Genomic DNA, 13,876 nt, shown 5'->3' with positions numbered 1-13,876 from the left:
TAACTCGTTTGTTTAACAACGTTTATGTATGAAAACATGAGTTGCCTCTTTGAAGCACACGATTTTAAAGAACCATTTTGCACAGAATTTTTTTTAATGTGAACAAACGATAAAACTTTGTTTCAATTATTTAACATAAAGGAACATTAATTTTACTAGGTGTGTTAAAGAATATACTGTGCATAAAAGAGACAGTTTTTAACCTACCTAACCTCAAAGACTTATAATGGCCGGTGTTGATGTTCTCCTAAGAATAAAAAAGGAGGGAAAATAAAAAAGTGAACAAAGTCTTGTAAAACGCATATCGTATATTTCATAAATCTCGTCATCGGAGAAAACTTTGAATTTATGTTGAATTCAAGTATTACTGTGCGATCTGTTTCGGTACAGACGTTCAATTTCACCCAACTTTCTGATCTTTCGAATAACAGATCAACGAACGCCGAAAGAAAATGGCTTTATGTAAAACACCGCCGCTTAAAACGTCTCCTTGTATCGCTAATCGACGAGTTTGGGATCAGGTTGGCAGTTGATAATTTCATTGATACATTCTCACACCGCAATCCTTCAAATCGCTCAAACACGCTTTACAAACGTTTGATCGGTATCAAAAACTTCCATCACCATACAGCTCTTTTGAGTTCAAGATATTTTCTCGAATGAAGAACGTTAATCTCGTTAACAAATTTTATACGTATTTATAAATTTTTGTAAAAGAACAAATATGAATACTAAAGTTACTATGTCGGATCAAATGATGTTTATAAATTCTTCATTTTAAATTACAAAATTTGTTAAGATTCTTTTCTTGAATTTATATAATTTATTTATATTTTTACATTATTTTTAATTTTGAAGTTCGTTAGTAGTAACGTTGTTACAATTCGAGAAATGATACACAGCGACTTACGTATTCGTTCATTTTTTATTTAATTAACAATTAAATTTAATAGCTTTCTATTTTGTTTCAAAATCATTTCCCAGAAAGATTGAAAACTTGTCACAAACAAGACTCAAGAATTACTTTATAATTTTCCATTTCAAATTTTATAGTCCACATCTTTTATTTCGAAACTTAGTCACATTTTTTATTACAAAAGAAATTTACTTAATTCAGAAATAAAATTATTTATTATTATTTTTAAAAAGTTTAACAATCGTTAATTTAGCAAAAAGTTCACAACTCATTTTTTATTATCAAACTTAATATTTATCATTTGAATATTGAATGACGTGAATATTTATTATTTTTAAACATTTTAATACGTAACTAATTATGAGCTTTACAAAATAAAACCAATGAAATATGACAATTTTTCATAGATAAATATTCCTTTTTATAAACGAATACGTCACCGCAGATATTCAAAGTGGAAGTAGTCGATGTTACAAAATAAGAGGACGTTCACGTTTCAGTGATAAGGGTCAACCATAAGTACGACGTGCTTAAGCCTGCATCACTTTTTCGATTTTCGAGATAAATCTCGGTAATTTATCTGCGGATCACAAACTTTAAAACAGCTAATCAGCCATCGATTATCGCGTGCTGTTCGATGGAACGATATCGAACGTCGTCATCGATTTCGACGATGACTTCCGGTTTCTTTCACGCTCCGTTTCAATCTGGCCCTCTAGAAAACTCGATAATACTGATAACTCGAGCCTTTAATGGTCGTTAATTAAATATTCTCTGGCTTGAATAGTTTTCTCTCGCAGGAGGGTGGTTCATTTGAATTTCGAATCATCTTGCTAATTTTAACGAAGGAATTACCTGTCAGAATTTTTCATCTTAAATCACAGAAAATATCAGGTTACTGTTATTCAAATAGTATACTGACATTCTTTGAAATAATAGTGATATTTTCCGTTATTAATTTAAAACTTGTGTATGCGAATATTTGATCATATTTGTCTTGAAAAAAATTAAAAATCAATATACTTCGAAAAAAAATTTCTTTAACTCCATCGATAGAAATTTTAATTTAAAACCTAATTTATTAAAGAAAAGCAGACTTACAATTTTTTAGCATCTTCAATAATTTGACATACATTTCATGTATGTTGATTTTAACGCATGAAACATTCTTTTCAAAAATAAAATTTAAATTAAATAATTTTAGTAGTTTTCAATTTTAAAAATGGTGAAATGGGATGAAACATATGCGAAGCACTCAGTACACATTTTCTAGTACCAACTTCCTTAACAATTATTTATTGCTAATTCTCAGAGACTATAAAAAACGAACAAAGAAGTTTCTCAACAACGAAACACAGACTTATTGCTCGAAATTTTTCTTCGGTGAAACGAATTTAAAATTCGTGACACAGAAGGACAAACGCGGAGTGAATTTTATTTATTGCTCGAAATTCCCGCGTTCACATAATAAAAATTTCTTGGAAGAAAAACGAAGTCGACGAAATTGAGTGATACGAAGAATCGCCATTGAAATGGCACCCGGTGTCGCGACGCAGAAAGAGTTTTCAATCAGCAACCAAGAACAATGGAGGATCAGTGCTGCCAACCTTTTCCCTGCGACCCACCCTCTTGCAACCCCACGGTTTTTCCTTTCTGTCTTCTTCCTTCCAGCTCCATCCGTTCGCTCATTCGCATGCTTTATTTTCGGTGTTCACGCGTCCACACCGTTACGTCCGTTTTTACAGCGATAATATAAAAGTCCGTATTGTGTTGCAATGTCACGACGATGTCCGACGTCGCGACGGTAGCGCCACGGTGCTCGTTTCGCGACTATCCGGGACACAACGGGCCTTCATCTGAGCATCTGTTGCATCCGACCAAGAACGGGTAGAAGAAGAAGCAGAGATCTGCTGATGCTGCTCGTCCAGATGCCATCTGCCGATCCGTGATGCAGTTCGGCTAAGCTTTCTCCTGAAACACCGGTACGTACACTCAAACACCGCGAGCTTTCGAATATGTTGTTTTACAATTACTTTAATATCGCAATTTTTGCTATTAACCTGTTAGACCGAACTGCTTTTCTGTAGAGTTCGACTCTTAAATAGCATTACAATGTGTTACAATGCTGATCTCTACAAGTACATTAGAATGAAGATTTTCATGATTAACACTAGATTTACGGACGTTTGATAGTCACTTTTATTTAAATTTACCTAAAGTAGAAAAATAAATAAATTGTAGATGTGAACTGCCTAAAACATTGATTCTTTTGCTGAAAGTTGATGAAAGTTGACATTTTTACGAAAATTTCTTAACAAATTCTGTCATCTACAATAGACCTATTATCCGTCATTTTGACGGGCTCCGTAAATCTAGTGTTAAATTATAATTTTTCCAAAAATATGATATTTTTACAAAAAGTACTGATAGTCTGTGCACGTCAGAAGTACCGTTCACATGTTTGCGTCAACGATTATGCAACCGATTAATTAGAACTCCTCGTCCACGGCATTCGACGATTAGCAGTGTGTGCTTTAAATAATTAATAGCCATAAAGTGACCGTCAGCACTCGTATCTGTTTAGATTAGTACTGTTCGAGCTAAGCTCCTGAAGCTTAGAGAGCTTCTGCGTTATAGTGCCCAGTTGCTATAGTACTAAACGCGAACAACATGATTTTAACAATAGAACGTGAAATAAATATACTTTTGACAGTATTTGAAACTTCAAGAATTTTATTTAAACAGAAAAATAATCTGAAACTATAAGAATTTTATTTAAACTAGAAAATAATTTGAAACTCAAACTTTCATTATAAACTTACTTAGAATTAACTGATATATTATTAAAATAGTTAAACTTCACTGTAAATAATATTTAATTACATTAAACAATTTTTAATTGTACTATTTACTGATAGGTTAATTAATTATTTGAAACTTTAAGAATTTTCTTTAAATCAACAAAATAATTTGAAACTTAATTTCTCGTCATAAATCTAAGTCGAATCAGCTGGTAAATTATTAAAATAGTTAAACTCTGTAAATTATTTATTAATAATTTAACTAATTTACTGCAGTTTGTTGTAAATATGCTGTATGAAGTAATATAATTTAAAAGTTATTATTAAATGTAAATAAATTGTAAATTTTATAATTAATGACACTAACAAAAATATTTATTATCATTTATCGAAATCCTTATTACGGAGCTAAATATTCGAATACATAACGAAATTACCAATATTCTCCAGGAATTAAATTTTTTCTGACCAGAACATCAAATATCCGAATTAATAAATAAATTAACCTAGAAACTACACAAGTATAAAAGTAAATTGCATATCGATTAAAAATGCCTCATTTTTAATATCATATTTAAATATGAAGTTGTAAACTCTGAAGTCGTTTAAATAGAAATATCTTCCCGTTTCCAAGACTACTCTCGTGAAAGTCTCTTTTTAACAATTTGGTTTATCAAATTACCAATAAACTTTTCAGTTTACGCCCAGAAGTAGCTATATTTACACGAAAACAGTTTATTCGTCGCGATAACTTTTCTTTATCTTATCAGGCGCCGTTGTGCATTGTACTTAAGATCGTTATAATCACGCTGCAGCCTCGTAAAACCTACGTTCTCTGATATTTCGTTCACTTTTTTCGTCACGAACACCTGTAATTAACTGTAATATGCATAAATATTACGTGATATTCTACGGTGGTCACGGGACCTATCCTGACAACGTTTTAAAGATTGCAGCCCAGTTTTCGTGATTATTTTGCGTTAATCGAAAATTTACTATTAATCGAAAAGGTGATGACTACTCAAAAATGTATCACTTAAGTTTTTTTTTTTAAATCCGATTGAAAATGAAATTTCACTAACAGAGTTCGAATCGAGGGATTAAAACGTACCTGCACTTTTACGAGCGGTCGGTTTATAAAATTTTACCTTTCAGCTGCGGTTGTGAATCGTTTTCATGAACTTGTTATAAATAACGCGTAAAAACCGACTGTTTGTCGAAAAAGCTTTTAGGAACACAGATAAAAAAATATTTATGCTTCACGCAGCTTTCAACCAACAATAATTATTTATTGCAGTTCTTCGTTAACTGCAACTAACGTCGTTTCAACGAATCGTGAAACTCGATCAGATCGTACGATTCGCAATTAAATTGAATTTATGATTAAACAAGCAATAATTCACGGCGAGTAAAACGAGATGCGGATCGTATAAAGAGCGAACGAGAAGCGTAAACAAAGGAGAATTTTGTATATAAATTCTTCGTTTAATAAATATTGTATCGACTTCTAATTTACATTCAGCCATTGAACTTTTCACGATTGTGAAACGGCATAGGAATAAGCGACATAGAGTGAAGTGAAATTGTCGAGTGACCCGGGGCAATGCCATAAATGCTGCTCAAAGTCGATAAAATGGAAGTTGCGTTCGGTGAAATCTGTTTTATGCAGTTGGCCAAATAAAAGGACGCGCCTGGTCGTTTTCGAAGTTATCGCGGATTCGAAGGGATTCAATTTCTGAACTATTATGGGGACACGGAATATTGCATTCAAATTTTATACGAAACCAGGTAAAATGTTACAGTCCGCTGATATTGAATCCTATATTGTTGACTTCGTTATTTCACACAGCAGCGATGAATTACAACTCTTCTTCATTTTGTTAGTTTCAAATTTTCAATTGCAATTTCAGAGAATCAAATGTTAAAGCATGTATTTCGAATTTTGATTGAAAGAAAATTCAATTGTTCACGTTTTACAATGATTTGATTATTTATTTTCCGCTTATGTCGCTGTTTTTAATAAGTTATTACAGATATGTCCTGAATTGCGTTATGTTTCATGTAATTTTAATCAGGAACATGGGACAAATACCTTGGGAAAAGTTATGTCAAAAAAAAGGACTGAAAAGAAACGAAGAAACTAAGAAAGTAACGCATTGAAATTGTGAACGATGCAAAAAAATTTTAATCTTTGCCTAACATCTCTTTCTATCGCTATTCCCTTCGCTCAACACTTATCATCTTCAATTAAATCAGTAAATATCGTTCGAATTATATCATGTTTGGTCTTGTTTTAATCTTAAAAATACCAAGAATCTATTGTAAAAAATTTCGTAACAAAAGAGTAAAAAATAAGAAAGTTACATATTTGCATAAGTTCGTCTCACGAATGTACCCGAAGTCGAGTCACGTGACACTGCTCGGCTGACGAACATGGCGTCTCTTCCCCCCCTGTGTAGAACTTTTTCACTCATATTATTATCATTTTCGCTTATACTGTATATTCTAATGTATATTACTATATTATATTATTATACCGTATTATTTATAGTAGATAAGTTAAAAAAGTAATAATTCTCACCGTTCAGCACATGCACGTGAACAGTGGCAGGTTGATCGGGCATGGTAGTGAGATGGCACGTGTAGTTTCCGCTGTCAGCTGGTCCCACCCTCGCTATGCTGAGAGTCGAATTGGCCCCCTCTTCCATTAGGTCCGTTTTCACGCTGGAACACACGTACAGGGTGTTGAAATTTCAATTTCCCAACTTTTCCGACACGAAGGAACACGGAACGGAAGCGCACGTCGAACAAACGGCTAGGGCAATTTTTTTAGAGATCATCCTGCAGATTTTTATTTCCTTCCGTTCTCTCCAGCTTCTCTTTTCGTAGCACGCTTAATATACGTCGCTTTTCTGAATCACAGACGAGACGAAATGGATGTTATACCTCTTTCTCTTTCACCCTCTCCCTCATTTCGTTCCTACGCGTCAACCATTTTGAGCTCGCAGGCTTGAAAAAGTAATGGGGATTACGAACAACTTTTTCCAGTTACGTTCTGTGACGGCCAGGGAAAAAAACGGAACGGAGTTTTTTGCTTCAGGATAATATCCTTCGTTTCGCTTCCTTATTGTTATTAATTGCTGGGATTAAATCTGAAGGAAAGTTAGTTTCTTCGCCATTTTCTTTTCTGTGGCGGAATGTGTCTCATTCTTAACTGCTACGGAGGGGACTTAGAGTACCTCGTACGGTCAAATAATAAATAATGCTTACAGATGACGCTTGTAAGTATCTTTATTTATTTTTACTAGTACGAGATTTATACTTTTGTAATTATTTTGTTGGTAACGACTTTTTAGTTCTTTGAAACAGAGAGTTAAAGTTGTGTTATTATAAGGAAAATAGTGTTATTTAGTAAGGAACAATTGTTTGAATAAAATTAACGAATAAGTACTTATATAAAGTTAGCCGTTCACTTATTATTTAAATTGTAATTAGTTTATAATTTCGCAAAGAAAATTATATTATCTTTATTTCGTGTAGCAATGAACATTCCCAACTTATTTACAGCAGAAGTTACAAAATAATTTGCATAAATAAAATTTTAATACAAATATTACATGAATATGCAAAAAGGTATATAAAAATCAGAACGAAAAATAATAAATAAAAAAATACTACAGTAAATATAAATTCAATTGGGACACATAAAAGTTTCGAAAATAAAAAATAATTTACCAAAAAATGTTTATTATTCACATTACCATGAATCGCGCAAAATTGAAAAATAAGAAATTAAATAAGTTAAATTGATCTTCAGTAGTGGATCCAATATAAGTTTATGGCAAGTATTTCAACGGAAATGAAATCGTTAAAACACGATAAAATCGCAGGTTAAAATAATAGCAGAACGATTAAATCATTCGTATACGAGTACGATGATTCAATCGCGTTTATTATACACTCGACGAGCTGCACGCAGCGGCCATTTTGCGCGTGATTGAAATAACAGAGCCATGCAGTGGACAAATTTACAACCCTCCATCGGAGTGTTAATCCAATTGAAACGAAAAACGCATTTCTCTTTTCGTGGAATTAGAAAAGAGGAAAGAGGAGACGCTCGAACGAAGACAAATAAGAACCAATACATAGAAAAGCAGCTGGTGCATTAAGGCGGAACTGAAAGAAACCAGCGGTTGCTAGGAGGTTGCTTAACACCGTGGATCAACCAGCCATCGTCTTTTGCCAGAGATATCGGACAAATTACAGCGGTGGAAAGTTTTTCAATTAAACACCGACCCTTCGTCTTGCATTTAACGTGAAATGGAGCGATAACAAGGAGCACGGTGTTATTTGTTAGACTCGAGGAGAATGAAATCATCTACTATACAGTAATTGTGCGTTAGAAGAATGGGTACAGTTGCGAACGAAAGTTTCTGGGTGATATTGGTTTTTATATTTCGTGCGATTTTGCGTAGTTTTTGTGGAGAGTTCAGGTAGTAATATTTAGGATTTCAATTTCGAGGTTTGTTAATTTTTATATTCTCATATAGGTATATTTTTAATTTTACCAATATCTAATATTTCTTTCGCAAATTTATAAATTTCATGGTTCTTATATTCTCAAAATTTTATACTTTGATATTCATAATTTTTTAAGTTCTTAAATCCTTAAATTCTCAAATTGCTAAATTTTCAAAATTATAACTAAAAATTTATTAATTATTAAAATTTCAAATTTACAGATATCTCAAATTTGCCAGATTTTTCCGAATTTTCCAAGTTTCTCAAGTTTCTTAAATTTTCTAAATTTCTCAAGTTTTCTAAATTTTCCAGATTTTCCCAATTTCTCAAATTTACAAAAATTTTCCAGATCTTCCAAATTTTCCCAATTTTTCAAATTTTCTAAATTTTCTATAGAATTAGAGGAAATTTTGTTCACTTCTTACCCTAAAGAACTGAAAATAGAAATATACTCCAAACAAATATTAAAATGCATATATAAAATGTCTCTATTCATGCACATTTTTTAAAATATTTTATTATTCGAAATTTTAATCGATTCTGTTAAATGACCAAAGCTGCATGGATGTATGCACACGACATATGATAACGCAATAAACCATAGGACAAAGCATGGTTAGATAATACAACATGACTTTCCAAGCTTTGGTTTCAGCCTTGTATACCTTACTGTATGACGGATTGATGGATCACGTTCCACCGTCGACCAAAAGAACGAACGTGAAATTAATTAATGTGTTCACGTAAGTAATACGTTTACCGCTACACGAAGATTATGTCAGATTAAGTCCAGTCAGCTGACGAATTAAGATTGATAACTTGCATACTGTACACGGAAGATGCTGCTCCTTTTCCACTGCATCCTTATTATCGAAATATTATATCTTTGAAAGGGAAATTTGTTAAGAAATTATTATAATTTTTTGAATTTTTAAATTTTTATGTCAATAAGATCTTAAGTTTTTAAGTTTGAAATTTTTAGATTCTTAGAATTTAGATTTTTAGGTTTCTAGATTTTTAGATTTTCAGATTTTTAGATTTTTAGATTTTTAGATTTTTTGAGTTTTAGGTTTTTGGAGTTTTAGATTTTTAGATTTTTGGAGTTTTAAATTTTTTAATTTTTAGATTTTTAGATTTTCAGAAACTTAAATTTTCAAATTTCCAAATTACAACCCTTTACAAATTCAAAATTCCAAAGTTTCCATTCCTCTAAATTTCCAAATCACAATCCTCCAATTTTTCAAATTTGGAATTCTGAAATTTCCATTATTTCAAATTATCAAATTCCAACTCTTCAATTTTCAACTTTGAAATTTTGTTATCCCCTAAATCCACAAATTCCAACCTCCTAGTGCCCCAAATTAAAAACCCTAAAACTTCCATCTCTCCAAATTTCCATCTCCCAAATTATTACATTTCTAAATTCCCAAACTTCAAATCCCAAAATTTCTAAACTCCATACTCAACTAAAATTTACTCCACCTACATCTTTTCTACAAGCTATACAAAATTTATAACCACTACAAACTGTCCTCCATTTTTTCCTTATTTCTCCCCTCCGTATCCCTAAAACACCAGTCCAATTCCGTTCAATAAAAGGCTCCGCTGCGTGAAGCCGTACAAACACTTCTTTTTTCCACAAAACGGTATTGTACCCTGTGTACACATTGCGCCAATTAATTCCATTTCCCGGAAACCACCACGTTTGTACCGGCCTAACTTTACCAGCGGTGTTTATTCGAAGCCATCGACAAAGGTTTCGCGAGTCTGGAACCCACCTTCGCCATCGAGTTCCCTGTTCCACAACGTCTCGGTGATCAGGCGTATTTTCAAGGCTGTCAAAGTTTACACACCAGACTAGGGATCAACGTACAGATAGCCGGGGGTGGAAAGGCAACCAGAATTGTTGACACTGGATTATAACTCCGGCGTAACGAGCGTGACACGATCCCGTTTCCGTTGATACAAGCACCGCCACAGCTCGAAGGATCGTCGGGTCCTTGCTCAGTAGGGATATATCGTGCATGATTTATGGCGGGCCACGAAGACCCGGACGATCAGTCGCATCCGGAGAATAGCAAGTGACGCAAAGACTGGCTTTAGGCCGCAATCAGACAGAGAGTATGCAGACATAACCTTCCCTTTTGTTTGCTTACTTCGGGGCTTGTGCTATATTTGGAAGAATGACCAGCATCAATTTCGAAATTCCTGGGATGAGGTCCATGTGGGAAATCGATGTGGAAATACTGTTATCTGGTGTTTGATTGACAACTGATATACATTTAAATATGATATGGACAGATTGGACCACATTGAAAGTTCCACGTACTGAAATACTGTTTGTATGCAGCTGATGATTGACAGCTAATATAAATTTATATGTGACTAGCTTTTTGTTAAAAATATTAGTCCACATTTGAACAAGTTTCACATACTGCAATTTAGTTTGCACTCAGCTGATTATGGACATGTGATATAAATTTCTGTGTAACTAACTTCATCTTGAAGAGATTAGTCCACATACTGCAATATAGTCTGCACTCAGCTGATGATTGATACCTCATATAAATTTGTGTGTGACTAACTTCTTCTTCAAGAGATTAATCCACTTATTGAAACATTGTTTATACTCAGCTAATGATTAACGTCTAATATAAATTGATGTGTGACTAGCTTTTTGTTGAAAATATTAGTCCACATTTGAACAAGTTTCACATACTGCAATTTAGTTTGCACTCAGCTGATTATGGACATGTGATAGAAATTTCTGTGTAACTAACTTCATCTTGAAGAGATTAGTCGACATACTGCAATATAGTCTGCACTCAGCTGATGATTGATGCCTCATATAAATTTGTGTGTGACTAACTTCTTCTTCAAGAGATTAGTTCACATATGGAAGCACTATTTGTACTTAGCTGATAATTGACATCTGACATAAATTTATATATGACTTCCTTCACTGGGCTAATGACCATGGCAGTCGATGCCCATAACACTAATCATCATCATCATCATCATCACTTCCTTCACAAGTTTATTCTTTATAAAACGCTGCAGGATGATCTTGCTAACCAAAGACACATGAGTGACTTATAATCTTTAAATATCCAAAATTAATAAATACAAGGGGTACCTTTACACAACGTATAAATAAAAATATGTTATGTGAACAAATATTAACGGAATGCGTCAATGATATAATTGAAAGTGGAGGAATTTGAGGTTTGGCAAGTATGTGAATGTCGAAGGTCCAATTTAGTATATTTGCGCAACGTATCAATAAAAGTATGTTATGTGAACAAACATCAACGGAATGCGTCCACAATGTAATCGAAAGTGGAGGAATTTGAGGTTTGATAAGTATGTGAATATCGAAGGTCCAATTTGGTATATTTACGCAGCGTATCAATAAAAGTATGTGAAGTGAACAAACATCAACGGAATGCGTCAACGATATAATGGAAAGTGGAGGAATTTGAGGTTTGACAAGTATGCGGATGTTGAAGGTCGAATTTGGTCGAAATGTTTGGGTTTAAATGTTTGAGTCACCTGATACCGCCCCTCGTCGTGTCATAGTTCAGAACTCTGTTGCCATGAAGCCACTGGACGACGCTGTACTGCACTTGCATGGCTATGTCACGCACCACACACAATAACTCGATAGTGCTGTCTGCTTCGTAGTATTTGTCCCTCAGTGGTTCACCCAGGGCGTCCACTATTTGGACGGACGGTTCTGAAATTTGATTACAAACCATCAGGGTGCAGATCACACATTGGTAAAAGTATTATGAATAGATTCCGCAGAGGTACTGTAATGAGGTGTAATTATTATTTTTAACCTCTTGTACTATGATTTATTGGATAAAAGCGTCAGATATAGGGAACTATTTATTGTTATAGAGTTGAATTTCTTAAATTTTTTAAATTTCTTAAATATCTTAAATCTCTTAAATTTTTTAAATCTCTTAAATTTCCTAAATTTCTTAAATTTCCTAAATTTCCTAAATTTCCTAAATTTCCTAAATTTCCTAAATTTCCCAAATTTCCTAAATTTGCCAAATTTCCTCAAATTTCCAGAATTTCCTAAATTTCTTAAACTTCATAAACTTCATAAACTTCCTATATTTACAAAATTTTCTAAATTTCCAAGTTGCTAAAAAATTGAAGCTTAAAATACGTATTCATTACATACTTAACATTTAATACATATATAATACATAATAAACATATCAATTAAAATATTATATCAATATTTGCATTTATTTAAAAATATATTAGTATTTAATACTAATAAATTTGTATCATTTTTTCGTAAAAGAAAAATTGAAGTTTATGCGTTTAGAAAGCGAGAAATTGTGAATGTACATATGTACCCGAGTGTGCATGCATCTGAATGTGTACGGAAGTGAGAATTCTTAAGGACGGATGTAGATTTAGAGCGAAAGCTTTTAGCGGCAGAATGTCTAGAGAGAGGATTTAAAGCAAAAGTAGCGAGTGAAATGTATTTAGAGGAATCTGATTTAACCGTGTTGCATCCGTTTTATTGTTAGTTCGTTTACTGGATTTGCAGCTTCTGTAGCCATGTTTGTTAAAGGAATTAGATTTTGTAAAATACTCTTTAAAGTTGTGTTTAAACCCTTTAAACAAGAGAGCGATGGTCAAACGTGAAAAGTCTCTGAATATACGTAAAATAATTTGATACATATACATAATTTTTAAGTATTACATATTATGAATAAATAGTACTTATTATTTTATTATTTATGCTAAGTTTAGAGTATGAAAAGAATTCGTATCTTGTTTTTATTTTTTACTGCCAAAATTTTGATATTGTTTGCTGATAGATCCGTTCAAAATTACATATATTATTCGATGAGATTAATTCACAACTTCTCAGCCTCCAAAACGTTGCATTAAAGCAACTCTATCTAAATTACAAATTCTAATAAAGTCCTCTTTTACAATTCCATATATGGCAATATAACTATTTATATAGGATTATGAAAGTTCATAATCCTCTTCATAACCCAATGCTCATTAAATTACATTCTCATTGCATTACAATTTCACCTCATTTTTCATGCAAAATTAAAACTTGTCCGCAGTTCTACCATCTACAAAAATCCACATATTTCACAAATTTATTCACTTCATATATCGAGCTATGTTTTGCCCACTCGTTTTGCAAGTGTTCCATAATTCACCTTCTTTCGAGCAAATTTATTGCACTCTGCGATTCAGTTCATTTTTTTCATCAGACTACTGAATATTATACAAAGCCAAAAAGTAGGGATACAACAAAAAACAACACTCGGGACCTTTGATGTCTGATGGAAAATACTGTCCCTTTAAATTTATTGATCAAACGAGCGGGAAATTAAAATCAAGCCAATCTCATGTCAACCTTCCATAATTACAAGTCTATTTCTCGTCAATTTTCTCTATGTTAGTAATATTGATTTTCGAAGTAGTTACATCAATTTTATGATATTGAAAAGTTGAAGGAAAAACATACTAAAATGATTACTCTACACAATATATTTTAATATATTACAGAAATGATTATTAAAAATAAGTTACAAAGAAATGAACTATGTATTACAAGAACAAGAATGTGTTACAGAGAAATGACAGA

At 32.7% G+C, this 13,876-nt stretch overlaps 1 protein-coding gene across 2 annotated transcripts in view; it reads right to left on the bottom strand.

Moving 5' to 3' along the window:
- Window positions 1–288: 288 nt before the first annotated feature.
- LOC100883817 (defective proboscis extension response 20) overlaps window positions 289–13,876 on the bottom strand; it is a 405,987-nt gene continuing 392,399 nt past the window's right edge. The window contains exons 7-9 of one of the 2 annotated variants that reach the window (XM_076539924.1): window positions 11,791–11,974; window positions 6,299–6,441; window positions 289–2,887 (exon numbers count right to left, since the gene is read on the bottom strand). In XM_076539924.1, coding sequence (XP_076396039.1) covers window positions 2,769–2,887; window positions 6,299–6,441; window positions 11,791–11,974 — 446 coding nt within the window. In that variant the 3' untranslated portion in view covers window positions 289–2,768. The remainder of the gene's footprint in view (window positions 2,888–6,298; window positions 6,442–11,790; window positions 11,975–13,876) is intronic. The other variant, XM_076539926.1, reaches the window with a different exon arrangement.

Source organism: Megachile rotundata, chromosome 2, assembly GCF_050947335.1.
Source record: "Megachile rotundata isolate GNS110a chromosome 2, iyMegRotu1, whole genome shotgun sequence".
NCBI lineage: Eukaryota > Metazoa > Arthropoda > Insecta > Hymenoptera > Megachilidae > Megachile > Megachile rotundata.
Note: the sequence above shows the minus strand (reverse complement) of the source record. Positions and strands in the feature narration are given on the sequence as shown.